Source organism: Neolamprologus brichardi, chromosome 5, assembly GCF_056152115.1.
Source record: "Neolamprologus brichardi isolate AB-2024 chromosome 5, ASM5615211v1, whole genome shotgun sequence".
In the NCBI taxonomy this organism is placed as follows: Eukaryota; Metazoa; Chordata; class Actinopteri; order Cichliformes; family Cichlidae; genus Neolamprologus; species Neolamprologus brichardi.
In genome coordinates, this window is record NC_142108.1 from 10,581,152 (window position 1) to 10,605,625 (window position 24,474).

Here is a 24,474-nt window from a genome sequence, read left to right on the forward strand (position 1 = left end):
CTGACGCCGTCACCTACCCACGTGGAGCTAATAAAACTGCAGCTACCAATGGAATTTGTTAGCTCTTTATTCGATTACTTTGTATTGCATTTTATTGTATTACAGATGTTAATGCACATTAAAAAAAAAAAAAAAAACCCACCTGGCAATTTAACCTCACTCTTGCAATAATTAATCTTTTAAACTGAAGTCAAGCATGTCATTAAAAACAAATGACGACATGCGTATTTCTGCATACTTGGTCTAAAGAGTAACAGCCGTATCCTCAGCTTCAATGCATTGCCACACAGTTGGAGGACAAAAAATGTGCAAGAAAATACAAAAGAATAAACACAACAGTGTCATCACAATGTGGAACAGCTGTCTGCTCAACTGAAATGTAATTCGCTGTAGGTCTGAGGCACTCTCACTCATGTAGTGTACAAACTGTAATCTGCTTGCTTACTTTATATTTAGACTTGACACAGTGGTAGTATTCTATTACAGCTTTCCATCCAAAGGGGTTTGCATTCACCTGTGTCAACTTTAACTTCAAAACACTCCATTAACAGTCACTGCAGATCAGGCAATACCTCACGAGTTACATCCAAATGAATGGAAACCACCTCTAAAGTAAAGCATTTTAAACATGTGTTGAATATATATTTGGTTTCTCAGCACATGTAGCTGCAATCTACACCCAAACACTCAAATCCTAAGACATTTTCAGCAGCACACAGTCATAAATTCTCTACAATCTTCTTAGAATAAAGGACAACACATTTAATTTAATGTTTGGAGGGTTTAGGCATCACACATCTAATAAAGTTCAGTTTTATATCTGTACGTTCATAGCTGATGTCTGAGTTGTTGGGCCAATATCTAAATATTACATTTTTGTGCTGCTGTAACACTGGTACACAGTAACAACAAGTTCAAAACAGTTCAAGGCATATGTTTTCCTATTGTGGCATATTGATTGTAGTATAATACACAAACAGCAAAATATAACAGACACAGTCAGCAGTGCATCGATTGGGCTCTGCCTTTGAGTGCAGCAGAAGAAGAGAGAGCGGTCTCTTTATGTTTCAGTTTATTCAGTGGCTCATACACAGGCACTCCAGTTGACAAAGGCAACAGTCACTCAAGCCAGGGAGAAACCTGGGAGTATATGTGCTTGCCTTAGCTTGTGTATGTTTTGTGTACAGGTTTGGCACTGCGTGTCTACAGTAGTGCATCCAGGTCCAGCTCTGGTAGAGGCTCCTTCCAATAGGAAAAACTACTGTAGTCAGGACAGTCAAGAACAGAGGATGTTTTCCCCTCAGCAGAGAGCAAAGGGAAGAAATGCTCCACCAACTCACTGAGGTGGCTGTACCTGCAAAACATGAAGGATTATAAAAACACAAATGAGAACACCATTAATATTTATATATGGAAGATGAGGGGTCTAAAAAAATGTCCACATTAAAGATTACAGGCATGTTCTGAAAGCTGTGCTCCTGCATGGAGAATTATCGTGTTAGTCATTTAAATTTCAATTATAGGTTTAAAAAATATATATAACATCTTCTATTGTTGCCATTTCTTTTTTAAACTAGAGTGCTTAAAATCAGCTGTAATGTAAAATCAGCTGTATACTCCTTGTCATAAGCCAGAGAAATATTATCAGAGGCATCATAACTCTAGTTCTTAAGCAGTCCATGGAAGAAGAGAGTATGTACTGAGAAAGCTATCACACCAAAAGAGCAAAAAAATTGAAAAATAATTTAAGAAATGCCAAAGGATTTTTAACCATAGATGGGTTATAATAACAAACCCAGATCACTGCTATACACAGATCTTTGGTTTTATTTACTTTTTAGCCTGTTATGGGTTGTATTTATTTAGCCTTGTTCTTTTTAGTTTAAGCTCCTCATCCCCTAAAGAGCATAAACTATGCTTTTTAACTATTGCTTGATTTGTATGGTCTAATAAAACATGTGTAAAGTGTCCTATATCTACACATTTTGTTTCCCTTTTAAAAAGAAAAAAGGGAAACAATGTAATTTCCCATCACTTGTCTCCTGCATACTTACGAAGACTTGTTGCCTTTAGTCTTCTCCTGGATGAGTTCTCCTTTTGGGTTGATGGTAAATATCCTGGTTTCTGGCACTCCAACCTGCTTATAGGCATAAGCATCCTGTAAAAGTCCAGGCAGCAACAGACAGGAGTTTAAGGTTAATCTTCTCTTAACCTCTGCAGCATTTATGTACGCCAAACTGTGCCATTGGAGCACAAATCAATAATTATAAATCATTATCCAATGTTTTATTCATTTCCACAAGCAACACTTTACTACTATATTTCTCATAATTTAACTCTACATGTGTTGCAATGATATATAAACACAGTCTTGTGCCAGGGGTTAAAATAACTGCCAGACAAGCAGCTTAACACCTGGGAAACTTCAAATACACTTGATAGTTCGATGTACGGTCGTGCTAAAAGCAGCCCCGTAGCATTGCTTACATTAGTCCTGTTGCCGAAAGCCGCGTAGAAAGGCTGTCTGTGCGGGTTGAACAAGTCCCTGATGTCACCGAGGCAGGCGACTTTAAAGACTTCCGGTTTCTTCTCAATCACCTCTCTGCACACATGGTTTACAGTTAAAATACACATCTGTTCAACTGATTGTCCCTTTCAAACATTTTTGTCTTTGGCAATAGCTGAGCATTGGCAATTTGGCCACTAGGGGTCAGCAGTACATTAAAATACAATTTTATTTTCATTTTTAAACAGCTTCATACTACATCTCTTTTCTGTTTAACAGTTCAGTACGAATATGTGGTACCTGTGCAGTGCTGAAAAAAGGCTGCTGGGAGCCAGCAGTACGGGGCCCTTGGGGAGGACGGTACCTTTGTCATTGACCCACTGCAGATAGTCTTTGGTAATAGCAGCCATACCTATAGCTCGTGCTGAACAATACAGGAACTTGTAGCCATTTCTGCAAAGAAAGCGACAGTGATATAAATTTTTACTTTAATGTGGGAACAATTTATCTACAGTGCTTAAAAATGTATTAGACAATGTAAGGTTCATGTCACAGCTGCCCTATATTAACCTTACTGGTAATCTCCAAAATTATTTTTGTATGTTTCTGTAATGTTTAAACTACAGGTACGATATTAAATATCATAATATTCAATTTAACATACTCGTGTATTTTGTGATAGAGTTTGGCGATGCCTTTGTGCGTCCAGTCTTTTCCAAACTGAGGTAGGATATGACCGAGAGCGTCAGACCTGCGGGAGACCAAAAGAGAAGACTCAAAATGCAAAAGAATGAGGCTGATTAAAAAAGAAAAACAAACAGATGGAGTCTGCTGTAAATCTTTCTGGGGAATAGTGTATATTAATTTGTGCCCATAGCTCTTTGTTAATCTAAGACACTATAATTTTGCATGAAATCGTGTCTGTTCTTACTTGGTGATGGTGCCGTCTATGTCAGATATGATCACACGATCGTCCCAGTTCCACAGGTAGATAGCAGCCTCACAGCGACAGGTGCCCTGGTATTGTGTGGTCACACTGAACACCACCTTGTTAGCTCCTTCATGCAGGTTTAAATGCTCCTGGGTATGGGGAGGACAGTTAAATACATCCTAACATAAACTGATTGCGATACATAAGAAATTATCGAGGTGCATGAACATTTGTGCAAATTTATCTCCTACTATTTGTTTAGACGTCAGACGTAATGATTTGCGGTACATCTGGCTGATAGACTGAGCCGTGTTGAGGGTTTCTGTTGAAAGACTGGAAGAAATGACAGCTGTTCGCCCAAGGCCTGCTGCCTCATCACTGTCCACATCATCCAATGTCGCTCTGAAGAAACAATATTAAAATGTTGTGTCTAATTTGTTTGGCAATGGACTGTTTGCGAAGAGTTGGAGGCTGTTTTACAGACAACAACCCTTTGACTGCTTTGAGTCTATAAAAATGTTAAAAACTAGAGAACATGTACTGAAGCTTTGGATAGCTGTCAGCCACATTTAACATTTAACAAAAAGCACTCGTCTTGTTGCTACAGTTTATAGATAGTTCTTTTAAAATTTGTGACTTGAGAATAAAATCTGATACTAGAAAGAGAAGGCCACAGAAGACAAAAACATTTTTTATGCCTAGCACAACAAAGACAACTCTGGAAGATATTTTTTAATGCAACAATAATAGTTACTGTAATTAAAGGTGACTTACTTTACTGTGGAAGAAACACTTGCCAGTGGCTCCTCTCGCTCCTCCTTTGAGATTTTTTGCTTGAAAAACAAAAAACAAAACAAACCAACCAACATTGGCATCATTTTATCCAAGGTGATGTCTGAGTTGAGCATTAAAAAAAAAAAAAGGCTGAAAAGGCTGCGTCCTCACAAGGTATTATGTTTAATTTCTGCAAGTCCAAACAAGTAGTGTGTTTTCTTCTGGGTACACTGTCAAAACCTAATAAATAACGACTGTGATGAGTTTCTGAGCATCTACCTGGCTGCTGTCCATGTCTCTCCTTCTCCAGGAAAACCACCAGCGTCCAGATTTTTTGGGCATCTTGTCTTTCACCAGTCGCTCTATTGTACTCTATGGAAAAAAAGACAACAAATATATTCCCCCTGTTGTGATTATCTTTTTATAAATAAAATATAAAAATTGTACCAGAATATAAAGGAACATTTTTGTGGTTTAGTTTTAATACAATAAAATACCTTTGGTAGGTTTTTCTGAAAGGACATCATTGACAAAACCATTGGAGCAGCCACTGCCCAGTTGTAATAGCTGTGAGAAAAGAAAGAAAAACAGCTGATGAAGAGTCATGGATATAAACCTGTTGGAGTAATAACATAGTGGTGACTTTAGAAATACATTATTATATACTTTTTAGAATCATACTTGGAGTTTATGCAGATGACAAGACTTGGATCCTCAATGATTCCTGGATTCTTGGCAAAATCCTGATATGTCACAAGGTGCTCCATAAACTTTTCTGAAGTAAGAAGGAATGCAGGAAATACTTTAACTTCAGCTGCAGACACTCTGCAGGCATCAGCAGCAGTTTAACCACACTCACCTTTCGTGATCTTGCTGGTGTTGCCTTCTCGTCCGCAAAGGGACATGCTGACATCCATGTTGTAGGAGGTGTTATCTGACAGATACTCTGTGCCACTGTCCATTGCCCCACTGCCCACTGACTGAGGCGACTGGCTTCCTGAACGGGAGCCCTGCTCTGCCCCGTTCGGAAACGCTCCCTCTCCCTCACTTCAGGAAACACAGGGATTCTAGGTAATTTAACTACACCTAATCGACACTTAATCAATACTCGAGCACAACTGCTGGATGATTGTATGTTCTTTCAATTTCATCATTTTCAATGATGAAAATTGGAACAGCAAGCTCAGTTAAAATAACTAAGTAACCTTAATGTGACATCTCACCTTTTGGGGAAATAAAGTGCGGCCACCTCCGGGTCCAGTGTGGTCAGATCATCCAGGTAAATATCTGTTGGTCCTAGGTGGTGATTACGTTTACCTGTGACCAGTTGATAAATTAACACTGATACACTGTAGACTGAGTACAAAAAGAGGATGGAGTAATGCCTAAAACAGCAGGAATGCTTAAAGAAATGCTTCACCTTTTGTCTTATCCTGTTGCTCTGCTTTAGAAGATGCTGCCGATGCCTCTGCAGCAGGCAGGCTGACCCCAGCGTCTGTCGCTTCAGTTCTTGGAGAACCTCCTGCTGACCCCTCACTCCCTCTGGGTTCACTGTTCTCTTCCCCTCCCTCAGAGAAAGGATCGATTCCACTGTCACCCTCATTCACAGGAGGGCTACTGCTGTAACTCTGCTCACTTTGGTCAGGTAACGCTCCCTGATGTTGTGCATTAGTGGATTTTGGATTACTTGGACTTGTTTCTAGGTCCGTGTGGTCTTTAATGAGTTGTTTTTGTGCATTGCTTGGTGTGGCCACTTTGACCACACTACTTTCATTTTCAGGGCTAACAACAGTCAGTGTGCTACCTTTGTTAGTAAGGGAATCGGTGCATTTGCTGACTGAATTAGAAGATAAGTCTCTGTTGGGCTCCTGTTCCATTGCAGCCTCAGAAGCTTGAGGCATATCCATCGATAAGGCACAAGACTTGAAGACGTCACTGGAGGCAGACATGGAAATGTGAGTGTTTTCTTTGGATAAAGCAATGGTTTGCTTGTTGCGTCCGTCTAAATCGAGCACGTGAGTCAGAGGTTGCGGTTTCACCACAGTGACGCTGCCCACAGTCCCACAGCTAATCACAGGATCGTAGCTCATGTCAAAGGAGTCTTGTCTTTTAATGGCGCGGAAATGAAAATTGTCGGAAGAAGAACCACCCTGTGAATCCACAGCCGTCTTCTCTGGTTGACACAGCTACGAGAGGGAGAGCAGGATAAGAAATATGACACAGGCAGTCAGTAATGACAACACAGGTACGCAGAAGATAGTACACTTTTGCATGTGTAAGCATATGTTGCCCTACCGTGGGAAAGCCTCCCCAGTTCCACTGCATCTGAGGACCAGCTGACTCTTGAGTTTTAACCATGAGTTCAGAGTCGCTCTTAGGAGAAGACGAGCGGCTGAAGAACACACTGCAGCAAAGCACAAAGACAGAGGAGAAGGATCATAATTGCAGAGACAGAAAAAAGTGATGATATAACAAGCTACTGATGCAAACAAATGAATATGATTAGTCAGTTAATAGACTTGTCTCACTTTTCTGAAGGTGACTGCTCTCCATCTGAATGTGGATGAGTCTCTCTGGTCTGGGTGGCCCCAGGATCCTCATTTGCCTCCTCAGACAATGAATAGTACACCGATTTACTTGAAAACACAGACACACACACTTAACATAAAATACTGTTTCATCTTAAAGCATCATTACAGCTCCACTAGACTGTTGTTTTAGACAAATATTGGGCTACATTACTCCCTCGGGCCGCTTGTATTGACAGTTCTACTGAAATTCATCATCGCAGCTCTATGGAGTTTCCAGCTGCTTTGTGCTCATTATTTTGTTCTGGCAGGTTTGGTCCTGCACACAATGTTTAAAGATGGATGACACGTTTAAATTCCATATCAGGTTTATGTCAAGCAATAATAAAACCTCCTTCGCGCATGCCGTCTTAAACTCACGATTAGAAACTTGCTACACAAAGAATAATTGCATTTTTTAAACCTGTTTCAAGAGACAAAATAGAAACTACCAGATGCAGAATGAATTCATAGAGAAGAGAAGTGTTCAACAGTGATTTTGCCTCAAACAGTAAATTAACATTTAAGCTAATATGAGTCATCTTTCAGCTGAAGTTGGAGAAGTCTCTTTTCCAAAAGCATCTCAAGGATTAACCTTTATAAACCATAACCATAAGTTCTAACAGACTCAAATTTATATTTACAAAAAAAGGCATCTTAAAGAGTAAATTCTTCTGAAAGATGTACCACATTTTATTTTATTTTTTTCTGATGATTTACCTGAGTTGCAATTTTGTGGCAAGCTCCTCTGAAGGAGTACAGTTTTGTTGAGCATGATCACTTTCTCTCTCATCCGATGAGGAGCTGACCTCTTCTTTGAGGTGAGATTCGGAGCGCATGCGTTTCCGCCGCCGTTTCTTCTTGCGGGAACAGGACCCGGTTAAGGAGGAGCCCTCAGTGGTCTCCCCCATTTCACCTAGGACCTCAAGAGGTATTGGCGAGGTGCACAGATGGGCTGGCACCTGAGACAGAAATAAATAAGTAATCGAATAAACTTAAAATGAATATAAAAGACAGCAAACATTAAAAAAAAACATAATTTGGCGGTCACCTCCATATTTTCATTTTCCTCCACAAAAAAAGCTTCTCCATTGTCACCCAGCTTCATGTGCAGATCCACAGATTCTCCATTTATCTCAATGTCCACCTATAGTCACAGTCAACAATGGGCTCATCACAGGGACAACAGGAAGTCAATCATGCTGCAATTGAAATGACACAAATATTCCAAAACACTAACAATTTTCTCCTTGGAGCGCAGCACGCCGAGCTTGCCGAAGCGGACGTGAAATGGGGAACACTGGAAAGACCCATCGGGCTGTCGCACTACGACGACGTCAATCCCTCCTGTGAGAGTGGCGGGGTTGAGGCCTCGGTACAGCTCCTTTACCGTCACAAACACCGTCTCTGCTAGCTGGTTCACAATATTCATGGTTTGGGACTAACAAAAAGGAAAGAAACAAAAAGGACGAAGTGAGAACCAGGGAGACCATCTTCATAGAGACTGTGTCAGCTTCCAAAAAGACAAAAAACAAACTAAAAACCAGCAACAAACAACTTAAACAACTTAAACAATTACAAAGAAAGAACAATACAGTATCCACATCTGAACCAAAGAGTAAAACAGTGAAATGTGGATTATTAAATATTAGGTCTCTCTCCTCCAAGTCTCTGTTAGTACATGACTTAATAATTGATCAACAAATCGATTTACTCTGCCTTACAGAAACCTGGTTGCAGCAGGATGATTATGTTAGTTTAAATGAATCAACACCCCCGAGTCATTCTAACTACCAGAAATCTCGAAGCACAGGCCGAGGGGGCGGTGTGGCAGCAATTTTTCACACCAGCCTATTAATTAATGAAAGACCAAGACAGACTTTTAATTCATTTGAAAGCCTGATGCTTAACCTCGTCTCCACCCCAGCTGTGAAACTCAGAAACCAGTCTTACTTGTTATCATCTATCGTCCACCTGGGCCTTACACAGAATTTCTGTCTGATTTCTCAGACTTTATATCTAATTTAGTTCTGAGCTCAGATAAAATAATTATTGTGGGTGATTTTAACATCCATGTAGATGCTAAAAATGACAGCCTCAACATGGCATTTAATCTGTTATTAGACTCAATTGGTTTTTCTCAAAATGTAAAAGAACCCACCCACCACTTTAATCACACTCTAGATCTTGTTTTAACATATGGCATAGAAACTGAACATTTAACAGTGTTTCCTGAAAACCCTCTCCTGTCTGATCATTTCCTGATAACATTTACATTTACAATAATTGATTACACAGCAGTGGAGAGTAGACTTTATCAAAGTAGATGTCTTTCTGAAAGCGCTGTAACTAAGTTTAAGAATATAATCCACCCGCTGTTATCATCTTCAATGCCCTGTACCAACACAGAGCAGAGCAGCTATCTGAACGCTACCCCAACAGAGGTCGATTATCTTGTTAATAATTTCACCTCCTCACTACGTACGACTCTGGATACTGTAGCTCCAGTGAAAACTAAGGTCTGTAATCAGAAGTACCTGACTCCGTGGTATAATTCTCAAACACGTACCCTAAAGCAGATGACTCGTAATCTGGAGAGGAAATGGCGTGTCACAAATTTAGAGGATTATCATTTAGCCTGAAGAAATAGTTTGTTGCTTTATAAGAAAGCCCTCCGCAAAGCCAGAACATCTTACTATTCATCACTGATTGAAGAAAATAAGAACAACCCCAGGTTTCTCTTCAGCACTGTAGCCAGGCTGAGCTCTTTTGAGCCAACCATCCCTTTAACGTTAACTAGTAATGACTTCATGAACTTCTTCACAAATAAAATTTTTATCATTAGAGAAAAAATTACCAATAATCATCCCACAGATGTAATATTATCTACAGCTACTCTTAGTACCATTGATGTTAAGTTAGACTCTTTTTCTCCAATTGATCTTTCTGAGTTAACGTCAATAATTACTTCCTCCAAACCATCAACGTGTCTTTTAGACCCCATTCCTACAAAACTGCTCAAAGAAGTCCTGCCATTAATTAATTCTTCGATCTCTAATAATCGGCTATGTACCACAGGCCTTCAAGCTGGCTGTAGTTAAACCTTTACTAAAAAAGCCATCTCTAGACCCAGCAGTCTTAGCTAATTATAGGCCAATCTCCAACCTTCCTTTCATATCAAAAATCCTTGAAAGAGTAGTTGTCAAACAGCTAACAGATCATCTGCAGAGGAATGGTTTATTTGAAGAGTTTCAGTCAGGTTTCAGAGTTCATCACAGCACAGAAACAGCTTTAGTGAAGGTTACAAATGATCTTCTTATGGCCTCTGACAGTGGAGTCATCTCTGTGCTTGTACTGCTAGACCTCAGTGCAGCGTTCGATACTGTCGACCATAATATCCTATTAGAGCGATTAGAACATGCTGTAGGTATTACAGGTACTGCACTGCAGTGGTTTGTATCATATCTATCTAATAGACTCCAATTTGTGCATGTAAATGGAGAGTCCTCTTCACACACTGAGGTTAATTATGAAGTTCCACAGGGTTCAGTGCTAGGACCAATTCTGTTTACATTATAAATGCTTCCCTTAGGCAGCATCATTAGAAGACATAGCATACATTTTCACTGCTATGCAGATGACACCCAGCTCTATCTGTCCATGAAGCCAGATAACACACACCAATTAGTTAAACTGCAGGAATGTCTTAAAGACATAAAGACCTGGATGGCCGCTAACTTTCTGCTTCTTAATTCAGATAAAGCTGAGGTTATTGTACTCGGCCCTGAAAAGCTTAAAAATATGGTATCTAACCAGATTCTTACTCTGGATGGCATTACCTTGGCCTCCAGTAACGCTGTGAGGAACCTTGGAGTCATTTTTGACCAGGATATGTCCTTCAACGCACATATTAAACAAATATGTAAGACTGCGTTCTTCCATTTGCGCAACATCTCTAAAATTAGAAATATCCTGTCTCAGAGTGACGCTGAAAAACTAGTTCATGCATTTATTACTTCCTTACTATCTCTACTTTTAAGATTAGGCTTAAAACTTTCCTTTTTGCTAAAGCATATAGTTAGGGCTGGACCAGGTGACCCTGAATCCTCCCTTAGTTATGCTGCAATAGACGTAGGCTGCTGGGGGATTCCCATGATGCATTGAGTTTTTCCTTTCCAGTCACCTTTCTCACTCACTATGTATTAATAGACCTCTCTGCATTGAATCATATCTGTTATTAACCTCTGTCTCTCTTCCACAGCATGTCTTTTATCCTGTCTTCCTTCTCTCACCCCAACCGGTCGCAGCAGATGGCCGCCCCTCCCTGAGCCTGGTTCTGCCGGAGGTTTCTTCCTGTTAAAAGGGAGTTTTTCCTTCCCACTGTCGCCATAGTGCTTGCTCATAGGGGGTCATATGATTGTTGGGTTTTTCTCTGTATCTATGAAGCGCCTTGAGGCAACTTTTGTTGTGATTTGGCGCTATATAAATAAAATTGAATTGAATTATAGGCATTAAAATAATTAAATGACAAAGATAAAATTCATATTCAACCTGTAATATATCATCCATATGCACATATGTTACATTGCTAGCTGATAAAAAACACGTAGTTAAATGTAAGTTAACTGTCGTAATTAATTGGGTAAAGTTTGCCAAGAAATGCCAAGGAGCGAAGACTGATTTTAGAGAAGCGACTGTCTGAGATGGGTTAAAAGGACACTTCCAAACAATTCCTATTCCATCATTCTTCAGAGGAAAAGATTATTCACAAGTGGAAAACAAAGAGAGTTGCCAGTCTTGCCAGAGTGGGCATCCAAGGAAATTCCCCCAAAGGTCAGATCATGCAATGATCACGAGAAACTAAAAAAAAAAAAAACCAATAGCTTCATTTTCATTTTTGCTACTTTCATTTGAGACTCTGCAGGGCTCTGTTAGCATGTTAAATATTAAGATTCATTAAGACAGTACAGTTAGAAAAAGACTAAACAAGTATGACTTGTTTGGAAGGGTTGCAAGAAGAAAGCCTCTTCTAGGCAAAAACAAACATGGCAGCACAAATTATGTTTGCAAAGTTGTATCTGAACAAGTGACAAAGCTTCTGGAACAATGTCCTTTGGACAGATTAGACCAAAGTGGAGATGTTTGCCTATAATGCACAGCACCATGTTTGGTGAAAACCAAACATAGCATATCAGCACAGACACCCTGACACCAACTGTCAACTGATTTTGGGCTTTCCTTGCAAACAGGATTTGGACACTTGGATTTGGATGACCATGAACTCCTCTGTGTACCAATATATTCGCATGTCAAATGAGCCCGAACTCACCAAGAAATCTACAACAAAATGAAAAGAATCAATGGTGCAGTCAAAGCACAGAACTCAACCTGATGCTTAGGAGAGCGAAATTATTGCTGTAAAGAGGAGCGGGCCAAAACCTTTTCACAATGATGTGAGAAACTGATAAAGTCAATCAGAAAATGATTACTTCAAGTCACTGGTACTAAACAGGGTTCAGTAAGCTACTGAATCATGGTGCATACGTAGCTTTACACACACTGCTTCTCCACTGCTGAATAAATAATGACACTGTGTTATATTTTATGTTTTGTTATTCATCTGAGGATGTATTTACCTCATTTTAAGCCCCAATAAAGACTTATATATTTCCCACACTTAGAACTGAAAGAGGGTTTACTTTCTTTTTATCATGACTGTAAGCAAATATCACGGTAACAAAAGGGAACTACTGGAGTCATTTCTATGTGTAGTCATGATGGTCACAAGTAAAAACCCATTATATGTGATTTTCTCTGCAACAGGTTCTAACATGTTTGAAAACAAGTGGAAAGGAATCCAAACTTTGTCAAGATCTACTTAAACAGCTCTGACTTTGTTTCTGCCACCATCAACATCGCTGTTTTGGGAAATTGGCTTCTGTGGGATCTGTAAACAGGACTTCTACCTGAATTGGTATTACAAGCCCTAGTGATGTTAATACAGTCCATCTTCAAAGAAAGACTGTTGACGTCTTTTTCCCCCTCATTTTAATAGGTAATCCCTGAAGTGTTGTATTTGATCCTGTGGCAAAGTAATAACGTAATAAAACGAAGGGCAAAAGTAGCAACTTGGGGAAAAAAACTAAAGAAAATGCCTAGAGTTATCTAAGTTAATACAGCTCTGTACAGCTTGTGATGCTTTTAATGTTAACTTAAAGTAACAGAAACGGTCGAGATGTGTGAGGATCCATCCATAACATTATCAAAAATTCCCCCAAACAGACTTTTTCTATGATTTTAACACTAAGAAGCGAAAAAATAACACACAAAAAAATCAACAGAACACCCATTTATCATGTAGCAAACCGCTGCACCTGTCTATTACCCATCTAAATTTCACATTAAGCTAATCTCATGTCTTACCCACAGAGAAGGATGCAGACGGCCCCTCAACACCAGGCTGTGTTTCCCGGATCTCCTGTCTGCCATACGGCACCGCAAGAATTACTTTTCCAACAGCAGAAACTAAGAATCTTTGTCAAGACACTTTACCTCCATGTCCACCTGAGCAACCTGTCAGCTATGATCCCCCAGAGTGCTCGCCTTTCTCTTGAGGTCGCTAAACGCCCCACATTTGTCAGGCTACATTATCTTAACTGTGCAGCTACAAAAGTGTGAACAGTCGATTATAACTAGCTAAGTGGAATCAGAACCTCCGCTTCTACCACTAATCATCAGCGATGACAGCAATCAAGTCCTCTCAGTTCTGAAGTTGAAAGCAAAAATATGGCAATCTGTGAGAGAGTCCTAGTATATTCACTCACACTATTGCTTCCTCTATCTTATACAATTTTCACAAGCGCACACTAAAACACACACACTGAAATCATACTTCCCCACTAGCTGTGCACATGACAGCCAGACCAGCACTTTCTAAAAGGGTCGGACAGGCTATTCACAGACGCGTGGCATAAAACCGCTCACGCACGTGAACTGCTCGGCCACACAGTTTCTGGGAATGACCACAGCTCTCTGGCCCATCAGAGATGAGGGGACTCTCCAGCAGCCATGCTCTGACAGCACTGGAAAGCCCTTCACAGTCCTAGCTCACTTTGGAAGAACTCAAGCAAACGACTTGCAAATCTGAATGGAAAACACTGCCTGTTCTCCCTATGGAGGGAAAGAGGTAGGCCTAAGGGAAAAAAGACGACTCTCTACCGTATGCTAATGTTTTCTAATGTGTGCTACGCCCATCTTTGCACATTTTGTTTTCTGGAGGGTAGGTTTTGTACAAGTTAATATCTCAAAACTGAAACTGCCATCACATAGTGAGGAAAAAGGTTAAAGGTGCTATACATGGGTCAAATACCTGATCTGCAATTCACAGTGCTTCTTATTCATTCGTAAGCTACCTATACTCATCCCTTAACTGAAAGACTGTATATTTCAAAGAATCACTGTCGTTAATGCCTAATTACTGAGGAATAGCTTACCTTCAAGTAAATGTCATCTATCATCACGCCCATTGATTCCATTCACAGAAACTGTCATCGGTTCATAAAACCCCATGGTTAGTTTAATGTCTTAGTTTGTTTCTCATACTTGCAAAACCACAGCCGTTCACAAATGATTTCATCAATTTTTTCTTTCTTTTGCTTTTACTGACCTTTGCTACCTCTAAGCCGCACACATCGAAGTTGCCTCACCCTATTGCACATTAGCCTGACACATGTGTCATCTTTTCTATTCAGCGTTGCATAAAAAATGCTGTGAAAGATCCATTACGTCAGATTTTATGATTGCATAATATCAGCACCATCAGAGATTCGCTCAAATCAGTCACCCACGGGGAACATTAACATATTACGCAAATAGTTGAATGCTTTTGGACGCGAGTTACTTTTGTAAACCAACAAACGATTTTAAAGACGCTCTTGCTGAGTTTATATTACTGACTTGTGTATATATTTAGTTAGATGGAGGTACACCCCTAAGTCAAACAACTTCCGCAAAGCTGTCTGGTACAGTCCAGCCAATAGCCACTCAAACTGTTGAGAAAACACGTTTCCTCACACTTCAAATGCGCTAAAAATAAAAGGACCTTACACGTACTCTTAGCCTTACTGTGAAGTACTTCACCCACCTTCACTTAACTTGACCGGGAATTTAGCGCTGAACCATCTTTAGGACTTATCTTGTGAAGCGATGTGTCTCAGTTTCACAGCACAAAACAGTTTTACAAACTCACTAAATAACTCCGCTCCACTGGCTGTTTGACATCTTCTTTGACAGCTACGTGTATTACAGAGGCTTCATTCCTTCTCACTTCTTTAGAAGTAAGGTTTTAAAGGCAGTAGCTTACCCTTCGTGTTGCCTTTTAGATTGACAAGCCATCCATCCATCCATCCATCCTTCTTCCTGCACAAGTGCGCCTGCGCATGCACGACCCCAAGCCAACAAACAGCCAATGAGAAAGCTGGAAAAGAAAACATGACCCGCCTCCGATTTTGAATAGTAAACAAAGGCATCAGCGTTGGATGTATTCATTGGGGATTTCAGTCGTCAGTGTAATAATAAATGAACAGGTATTGTATGTACAGTAATTTATCAAAGGGATGGAATCTGTAAATAGTCTTTTGTTATCTTGCTGCTTAAAGGCAAACGTTGATTTTAGGTATTGATTGACAAAAACTCTAAAATCAATCTCACAAAGTGTCAAAGCCTTGGAAACTGTACAAATTTTGACCCGAATCCATTATGAAATGTTACGTTTATATAGTTAATGATAATAAATTATCATCTGAGCAGTTGCAGGAAAAGGTCTAAAGCTATGTAGCCTAAATACTTATCTTAAGGTTCACATAACTGCTACTTTCCTGAAGTTAAGGACCTGAAAAGTACAGGATTGAAAAGATTATGCCGGTAATATGTTTATATATATATAGATAGATATACATATTTTTAAGCATATGCTGGGGATAGTTTCCAACCCTCTACCGATAAGCAGCTAAGAAAAAGGACAGATGACTGTTTCAAAAGTTATATTTTAAGATAAACTACAATTAATTAATTAACTTCCATGTTTGTTATTGACATCTTCATAAATGTATAATGTGAATCAACACAATTCATACGTGGCTTTTTTGCATTTCAGAGATCATGACTAGACTGGTCCAGCAGAGGACATCGATGGACCTGCACTGAGATTCATTAAACTGCCTCACTCTGCCTGAAATCATTCATATCTTCAAGCTTTAAAATGATCAGTCTGTAATTTTTATCCTAAATACAGAAATGAATACCTTATATACACAGATTAAAACTTAAAAGATTACAAAAACAAATGAAAGTAGATTATGTTATGTTGATAAATTCCCCAAAGTAGATAATACATGTAAATGCAGAATATTGTTATTTTAGTAACACTTGGTAGCACTGCCTACTAAGCCCCTTGTTGTATTATATTCCACTTTCTTATTCTATTGTATTTTATTTTGATTATTACTTTAATTTACTTTGGTTTTCTGAGCCCTTTAATTTTGTGTAATTTATAGATTATTGAACTATTTTGTTTGAGTTGTTTTGTAATTTATGGAGCTATTCTACTTCATTTTAAGTCTGCTGTTACTTTCATTTCAGCCAACCTGATTGTATCGCAGAACTTTATTTTCATTGCAACAACACTGAAAGGACAAACAATCCTTTAAACCTTTGAAATGTTAAACCCACATTAATCAAAAAAGCATAAAAATATAATGCATTATGCAACACCAAACAAGAAACAATAGGATGTTACACACAGACAAAATATAGTTTTCTGACAACAACCTGATAGAAACTGACAAAAAGTGAGGAAAAGGGGTTGTCAGACTAGTCTTCATAGCAAGCATTGTTCATGGACAGGATGGGTAGGCGACCACAAAACAGACGTTGCCTTAATGACATCATTCAAGGTGTTTCTTTTGCAGTCAGGCCTCTGTGGTGACCAGCCACACTGCCTATTTAAGGAAACCCACGGTCTTGCGAAAGAAATGCTCCTTTCCCAAACGGCTCTGCAACTGCTCACAACTCTCTTTCCTCGTGCTTCCACCGCTCCACCATGCAGAGCCTCTAAATGTTTAGGCCCTTTTCTCTAAATAAGGGAGCCTTATCGTAGTTCCTGTCATTTCTCCCTTTTCCCCCAAACATCCCGAGCAGCGTCTGTGGCAGTAGCAAACTGTAGCCTGTGCATTCTTTTGCCTTGTATGGAGAAATGGCCTGGCCTGGGATGTCTTTGTGCAGGACAGGCCAGTCTCTCCATTGGCTGGGGTAGAAAGGGGAGGGACCCACTGGGAGTCTGACTCTTTGAGCAAACTTTTCAGTGCCTGCTTCTCTTCCCACTGCTGTTTCGGGGCCAGACAAAAGGAGTTTGAAGTACTCCCAAACATTTCTACTTGAAGGAAAGGTGAGAATAAAAGCTGTTTTTAAGCCTGGATTGAACAAATAGACAATACATAGCTTTAGAGCTGTTGTTTGGTGGGCCACAAGTGAATTTGATGTGTAAATTTTTGGGTACAATGCTCATCTGTCAGTGGCGAGGGTGAAAGTGAGGATACAGTTACAGGGAGCTGCTGAAATGGGAAACTAGGAAGGAGCAGTAGGGAATTTTCATCCCTTGATAAAGGCAGGGAGAAACTTGAAGATGTTATTTATCTCAGAGTTTGAATTTGTGCATAAACTGTATGGATGTGTGCTTACTTCCATGTCATCACCACGGCACATTAAACAGGGGAATTTCTGAATGCAGCTGACCCGTTTAGAGCCGTGTCATTCACACTGTCTTACACACAGACACACACTCCTCTTATGATGTCTTTTTATAGGCGATGAGATTTCTCTTCACTCTGTTTGCTTTTGGAATTCCTGACCGTTGGCCTCTTGGTCTGCGCTTCAGTAATATTGACCTGCGCGACCTGATGTAAGGCTGTGGGATGACAGCCTGAATGTTTGACGATAGCAGAGCGTGAGCGTGGGTGTCTGTCCTCGTTGGCCAGAGGGACAGAGAAGCTTTGTCACTCCTCGGTGGATAAAAGGGTCCATGGAGGAGCCGAGGCAGCCGGAGAACAAATACAATTGTTAGCACAAGCTGAGCTGACAGCTTACGTTGCTGTCAAAAATAGTTGTTTTTTCAGCTTCTTTATGAATCATTGTTGATTCACTCTGTGGAGAATGCGGGAGTTTTTAGCTGTTACTACAGCACCAGATGCAGAGGGACTTGAAACCAGGTTCTGTCTTATTGCAGCTTAAAAATGTGAGCTATGACATAATCTCACTCTCACAGAGTCTGTCAGAAGTTTACATGGCTCTCATTTCAAAGCGATATCGATGTAGAGATAAATACCAGTGAGCCTCTCTCATTACGCAGCAAGAATTCTATCAGTGAGGCCAAACAAGACTCCACAATACAGATAACTAATTTCCACTACATGCCTCACATTGGACTGTTTATGCATGAGCCACTTCATTTGAGACCTAAGCAAAGTGTCTGCGTAATCCAAGCGTTTTGTGTTGTGTGAGGACTTTACCATCGAGGCAGGAGGGAGACGCCGTAATCAGGCGGAGGAATTCCTCTGTTCCTGAAACCATCAAGTAGAGCTATACACTGTTTTGTTTCCAGCTTCCTCAACGACTGAGAGATGGAGAATGGGAAGGCTTTGGGCCAATTGCACACCTTCCAGATTTCTTCATTTTTCTGGCACACAACGGGACTGAACCAGCCAAACAGTAGCCAAATGAAAGGAAGGATTAATCCAACATGTGTCTGTGATGAAAGAGGGAATGAGAGTGTGTGTGTCTCTGCTTCACTTGGCACACAGTTGTATAAACACCCTTCCTGTACCATTTTTAGCGGGAACCCAAGCATGCAGATCCATATCTGGATTTTTATGTCTTTATGTAAATGTTAGCCATTTGGAAACTTGGGGCAGAGCCTAGGTCGGACATCCTGATTTGCATTGGCAATACAAATTCAAATTCTATCACAGTGCATTCATCTGTATAGAACAGAAGAAGAACCTTTTTATATTTAGTTTTAAAAAGATAAAGGAACAGTTAGATAGGCAAACCTGTCTTCACATGCTTTTCTGTGAAGCCTTTTATGAATCATGCTGGCAAAATGCACAAGAGACGCAGAAATTTAAGACTAGCCCAGCCCTTTAAATACGATGACACTGTTACCAAGACATTACCTTTTGTGAAAATGGAGCAGTGAAGAATGCACATAGGCATTAAAGCATGCAATTAAATAAAGGGATTGTAGTTCATTTTGTCTAAAAAACAAAACAAAAAACCAAACAAACACTGAATTGTGTTCACTTTTTCTGCACGGAGTTTGTAAGTACACACATTTAAACCAATGCTAAAGCAGTTTGGCCAACTTATCGACAGATTCATGTGAGGAGAAACTAAAAAAGCTTTTCCGATTATCTGAGCAGTTAAACAAAACTTGCTGTCTGCTGTGGAGATAAGCACAGCCTACTGTATTTTTTTTGTATGCATGTTCAGTTTTTTTGTTTGTTTTTTTTTTTTGGATGACTGAGAACCAGCACATGCTCAAAGAACAAACAGTGTGTCTGTGCTTATTGACAGTTACTGGACTGGTTTTCTATTTTCGTAATCATTGTTAGGTAGCATTTCTTGACACAAGATGTATTAGTCAGTGTTTGGGAAGTTTATTCTACTATGATGTCTAGAACAGAAGAGTTGAAAATAAACAGAAATGCTCCCTTGCTATTGTTCTAATCACTCTAATAGAATCACATGATGCTGATGAAGAAAAGACGCGATGCTACATTCTGTCTGTTTTGTCAGGCTGCACAAGTTGCTGTGAGCTGTCACTGACTCACTGTTGTATTTCACATCCTGTGATGAAACGTGTCTAATCTTATGAGGAGCAGTCTCTTCCAGGGTGACAATGGTCCGATCTATAAGGCACAAGTCACCAAAAGGTTTGATGGATATAAAAATTATGTAAATTATTGGCACATTATGTGGAGTTTGACACCATTATCCACATCATCATTAAACCATATAAGGGAATTAACATTATGTACATTAGGTGGTGTGTATGGGGGTTGGTTTGTCATTTCTTTTCCTTTCTTTTTGTTCAGCTTGCCCCCGTGCTGGTAAATTTTTTTCTCTCACTTCCCCTAGAGAGGGAATCGCAGTCTCGCTAAATGTCAGGTGCTGAGATGAGTGTGAAAATGACATGTCTTCACAGTACAAGCAGCAGCTAACTCAATCTCCTTCCAGAATTAAACCTGCCACTCGTGTCAGGGTCTGCAGGGATTTTCCATTTGTCTGCGTATGTGAGTGTGTTCAATTGTTTGATTGTGTTGGAGCCAACGTGCAATAGGATGCGGAGAATAGAGGGACAGGCAGGTTTGTGCAGGAAAAGAGTAGATAAATGTGGTTGAGTACGACATCTTGAGCTGGGTAACTAAGGTGATGTTACTACCGCGTGTCATTAATTCACAATTCATTCGCTGTAAGAAAAAAAAAAAAGACTGCTTTCTCTTTGTATAATGTCTTTGGGGGTTACAACGCTTTTATCTAATTTACAAATATGTGCACAGGTCCAGATCCAGACGCCACCATGTCGAGCAAACGTGCCAAGGGAAAGACCACCAAGAAGCGCCCGCAGAGAGCCACCTCCAATGTCTTTGCTATGTTTGATCAGTCTCAGATTCAGGAGTTTAAAGAGGCGTTCAACATGATCGACCAGAACAGAGATGGTTTCATCGACAAGGAAGATCTGCATGACATGTTGGCCTCTCTGGGTAAACAGTGTTACATTTATAGATGTGACAAAAATATATACTACTAAACAGGTTACATTTTACTTGTAAGAGGAACTGCCCTTAGGAGTTGAGGGAATTGTTTTTTTCCACATTATAAAACTGCGGGATTAGCAAAACTGCAGTTCTGGTGATTGCCAGAGATGGTGATGATGTTGTCAGGGTTATTTCTGTTTTCTAAGTTTAGGCAGGGAGATCAGAAAGAGAGAGGAAAAATTAGGGAATCAGAAAAATGTTTTCCAAGTGTGTGGAAGTTCAGTGCCAAAGTACCGGAACAGCCCTTTTAATACATATATATTAAGATATAAGACTGAGGCTTTAGCTAGTCAAATGTGCCTTTTTAATTAAAAAATATGTTAAATAATCCCAAAATGAAGTGTAACATAGTAACTGTAACAGAGATCAAATACTTAAAGCTGGTTCTAAATGCATTAGTTCTGACACAGTTTTGGTTACTGCAGTGTGATCGAGTCCAGTGCTTCATCAAAAGAAATCAAATAGTAGCTGCACACTTTGCACTGCAGTGCAAATGAGATGCATGGTAATCTGGGATCAGTCCATACTCTGTTAAGTTTAATAAGAAGTGCAAGTATGACAAGGTTGCCAGCTATTAAAGACATTTTTGCAATTTTAGTCAATATACTTGTTAAATAGGATTTGCAACAGAAAGGAGATTCACATGGCTGAAAGTTGAATCAAGTAATATACAGACGTTGATTTTTAGAGGGGTGTTGAGGTGGAAGTCATTACCACTTCAAATTGTACATAAGAGTACGAAGGAATACTTGAAATATTTATTAAAACAGGATTACCAAAAGCAGGAAAATTTGCAATTAAAATGGATCTTGGGTTGAGTATGTAAGGACCACAACAAGAATAGCAAAGACCTGAGTCTGTTGCTAATAGTGATTCCGGGTAAGCTAACTATATGTGACACTTAAATGTTCATCCACACTTGCTGGTTTGGGCCGATTATTTCTTATTATCAGACAACAAGATGTTAATTCCTAGATGAGCGATGGATGCATGTGACGATATTCTTCCTCAGGTAAGAACCCTTCTGATGAATATCTGGAGGGGATGATGAGCGAAGCACCAGGGCCCATTAACTTCACCATGTTCCTTACCATGTTTGGAGAGAGGCTCAATGGAACAGACCCCGAGGATGTCATCCGCAATGCCTTTGCTTGCTTTGATGAGGAGGGATCTGGTGGGTGAATACGCATCTTGTACACACACACACGCACAAATCCCGTTTCACTCTGCCAGGGCTCGGATCATTAACTCCCCTCTCAATTCTCCACGTCCAAGGTGTGATCCACGAGGACCATTTGAGAGAGCTGCTGACCACCATGGGTGACCGCTTCACAGATGAAGAAGTGGATGAGCTATTTCGGGAGGCTCCCATCGACAAGAAGGGCAACTTCAACTATGCAGAGTTCACCCGCATCCTCAAACATGGCGCCAAAGACAAGGATGACGAGTAGAGGGAGAAAATGACTGCCTTTGGCCTCCCCCCTGCACACATGCTGCACCACAAATCCATCTGTAGCTCCTGTCTTTGTCAATCTTGCAGATTTGAGGAAGAAAACTTTCAAATTCACGTAGGACTCAAGTATATATCCTTTATAAAATTAAGAAATAAATTATTGTACATTTAAATACCTACATGTTTAACAAGGGTGGCATGTCTGAAGTAATTTGAGATCCACTTTTTGGTTTTTTAAATTTAAACATCATTCCAGATGTATGTTGCACCTGTCTTCATCCACATTGACTGCAGTTTTTCTGGCCTTTGTAGACAACATGGTTGGATTTCGGAGATGCATTAAGCAGATCTGTGTATTTGTGCAGAGGCCATTTGACGTACTTCATACAATACCAGCCATGTTTACCTCTTCCTGCCAGTTAGCTACCATACCTGCACAATTTGTCTCCTTTTGTCTAATATATATCCTTGTATGATGAAAACGGATTAAAGAAAAAAAACTGACCTTTCATCATTTTTATTCGGTTTAGACAATCAAATGTGGTGCAAATATTTTCTGTAGTTGAGATGGTCACTAGGAATGGCAGTCAAAAGTGAGATCATCCTCCCGTCAGCTGGTTGTGTGTATTTGTTAAAGGATCGGGTATGTCTGTGTTGTTGAAGGAATTCAGTCTCGAAATTTCTCAGGCAAATAAAGTAAGTGGAGAGTGTGTTTGGCGTATTTTTAAAATATTGTACCATGCCTGCATTCAAACATTTCTAGCATTTCATGACAGCGCTTTTTTCCTACAAAGCTGCAGTACAGTATTCTGTGCTTTACATAACTGCCAGGTACTTAAATTGAGCTGGAATGCAACCAATATTTACTTACAGCTACTTCACGTTGCAGCGTTAGCTAAATAAGTACATATTCACTAACACACATTTACTAACATGAATGGTTTTTGGTTGTTTTTTGTGTCTTTATCAGGGTTTTAAAGAGAATGGATACACTGCACCAATCTTTAATAAATTTGATTAAAATGTACTTTTCTTTGTTCTCTGCTTGTTGGGCTGAACCTTTGAGGTAGGACAGAAAGAAACATTGGATTCATTTTGAGAAATATGACAACCCAGCTATGTTTACATGACTTACATATGAACAGAAAAAAATATGCATGAGCTGTTGTATGTTGCAACCCCCCCCTTCTAGTTGCTTAAATACATTTTTAAATCTCATATAGACCAGAAGAAATCTAGGTGTCTGGTTGCTATTATAACATCTGGACAGTAAAATAAAGATTTTCCTCAACAGCAAATCAACTTTTGTCCCATTAAATTGGTCCAATTGTAATAAAACTTCTTGCCTCTGTATATAAAGACACAAAAGTGCCACCATAAACCCTACAGAATCTTTTTTTTTACTCATTTAGATTAATAAAAACATATCTGGGAGTACATGTGCACACACTTAGTAGTAGATGGGCTAAAATAAACATGCAATTTGAAAGCTGTTTCAAATAAATATTCTGTCATAAAAAATTTTGTAATTTGCTAAAAGTAAAAAAGAGAATGCTTGTTTTTTTGTTTTGTTTTTTTAAACGAAACATCTCACAATGATAGACAGATTGCAAGTTAGAAACTTCGATATTTAAACCTTTAAAAGCAGCTGCAAAGGTTTTTAAATTTCTGAATTTTAGCCAAGATGTTTGAAGAAATCAAGGTCAACCCCACTACTGCACAGAAGGAACTCACAAGTGATCACAATTTGCTTTCAGGAGCAAAACAAAGACAAATTAAACATTTATCAACAGTTTTGAAATTTTATTTCCTTGAAAGGCTCATACAAAAAAAAAAAAAAAAGAAAAAAAAAAAAAGACAAGACATTTTAAATTTAAGGCATATATTGCACAGACTGTTTAAGTCTTTAATATAAAATTGGACATCTTAATCAGTTGTAGGTTTAAGGCACAACAGTCAGCCATACTACCAGCAGTCAGTTGTGAGTCACATGAAATTGAATGATCACGTTTTGAATGCATGTAGCTGTACAGAGGCCACACAGTTATAAAGCTTAAGTGAAAACAAAAAAAAAAGCACATCATAGGAAACTTAATATAAAGCACTGCCATTAAACAAAAAAACAACAACAAAAAAACCAAACCTTAGTCATCCATCCAGTATTACAACCATTAAGGTGTACTCACAGTGACATGATTTAGCATGAATGAAAAAAAAGAAAGAAAGAAAAGGATTGCGTTTAATACTTACTATCCTTGACATGACCCAAGTCTGACATGACTTTTGTAAATTGAGGTATAAATGCACATCAGACAACAGAATACCTGAACAAAATAAAGCCTTAAAAAGAAAAATCTAAATGAAATAAACTG

The 24,474-nt window shown here is 39.4% G+C and overlaps 2 protein-coding genes across 5 annotated transcripts; one reads left to right on the forward strand and one right to left on the reverse strand.

The window, feature by feature from the left end:
• Window positions 1-54: 54 nt before the first annotated feature.
• On the reverse strand, window positions 55-15,202 carry zgc:123305. Of its 4 annotated transcripts, XM_087840632.1 has the most exons (21): window positions 14,445-14,467; window positions 14,272-14,322; window positions 8,019-8,219; window positions 7,830-7,925; window positions 7,499-7,740; window positions 6,740-6,847; window positions 6,507-6,615; window positions 5,632-6,397; window positions 5,435-5,528; window positions 5,071-5,258; window positions 4,893-4,986; window positions 4,709-4,778; window positions 4,491-4,583; window positions 4,212-4,270; window positions 3,689-3,839; window positions 3,438-3,586; window positions 3,171-3,257; window positions 2,807-2,959; window positions 2,488-2,602; window positions 2,055-2,158; window positions 55-1,354 (listed from the first exon to the last, which is right to left on the reverse strand). In XM_087840632.1, the coding sequence occupies exons 2-21, from the start codon at window positions 14,311-14,313 to the stop codon at window positions 1,204-1,206; spliced, it is 3,072 nt and encodes a 1,023-aa protein (XP_087696758.1). In that variant the 5' UTR covers window positions 14,314-14,322; window positions 14,445-14,467; the 3' UTR covers window positions 55-1,203. The 4 variants fall into 4 exon arrangements, with proteins under 4 accessions (XP_087696758.1, XP_035761046.2, XP_087696759.1 ...); XM_035905153.2 differs by lacking the exons at window positions 14,272-14,322; window positions 14,445-14,467 and adding an exon at window positions 15,141-15,202 and having other exon boundaries at window positions 4,878-4,986; XM_087840633.1 differs by lacking the exons at window positions 14,272-14,322; window positions 14,445-14,467 and adding an exon at window positions 14,922-15,131 and having other exon boundaries at window positions 4,878-4,986.
• Window positions 15,203-17,064: 1,862 nt separating this feature from the next.
• Window positions 17,065-23,129, forward strand: myl9b (myosin, light chain 9b, regulatory). Its single transcript, XM_006784500.3, has 4 exons — window positions 17,065-17,222; window positions 20,392-20,595; window positions 21,662-21,823; window positions 21,925-23,129. Exons 2-4 carry the CDS (start codon window positions 20,412-20,414, stop codon window positions 22,098-22,100), a joined length of 522 nt encoding a protein of 173 aa, XP_006784563.1. The 5' UTR covers window positions 17,065-17,222; window positions 20,392-20,411; the 3' UTR covers window positions 22,101-23,129.
• Window positions 23,130-24,474: the final 1,345 nt, after the last annotated feature.

Excerpts from the sequence above, each read along its gene's own strand:
- zgc:123305 (XM_087840632.1), bottom strand. The coding sequence starts at position 14,313 with ATGGAATCAATGGGCGTGATGATAGATGACATTTACTTGAAG. Across the intron at positions 4,271-4,490 it reads GAGACATGGACAGCAGCCAG|CAAAAAATCTCAAAGGAGGA; the intron begins GTAGATGCTCAG and ends TTGTTTTTCAAG. Across the intron at positions 1,355-2,054 it reads ACTAAAGGCAACAAGTCTTC|GTACAGCCACCTCAGTGAGT; the intron begins GTAAGTATGCAG and ends CATGTTTTGCAG.
- myl9b (XM_006784500.3), top strand. The coding sequence starts at position 20,412 with ATGTCGAGCAAACGTGCCAAGGGAAAGACCACCAAGAAGCGCCCGCAG. Across the intron at positions 20,596-21,661 it reads TGACATGTTGGCCTCTCTGG|GTAAGAACCCTTCTGATGAA; the intron begins GTAAACAGTGTT and ends ATTCTTCCTCAG. Across the intron at positions 21,824-21,924 it reads CTTTGATGAGGAGGGATCTG|GTGTGATCCACGAGGACCAT; the intron begins GTGGGTGAATAC and ends TCCACGTCCAAG.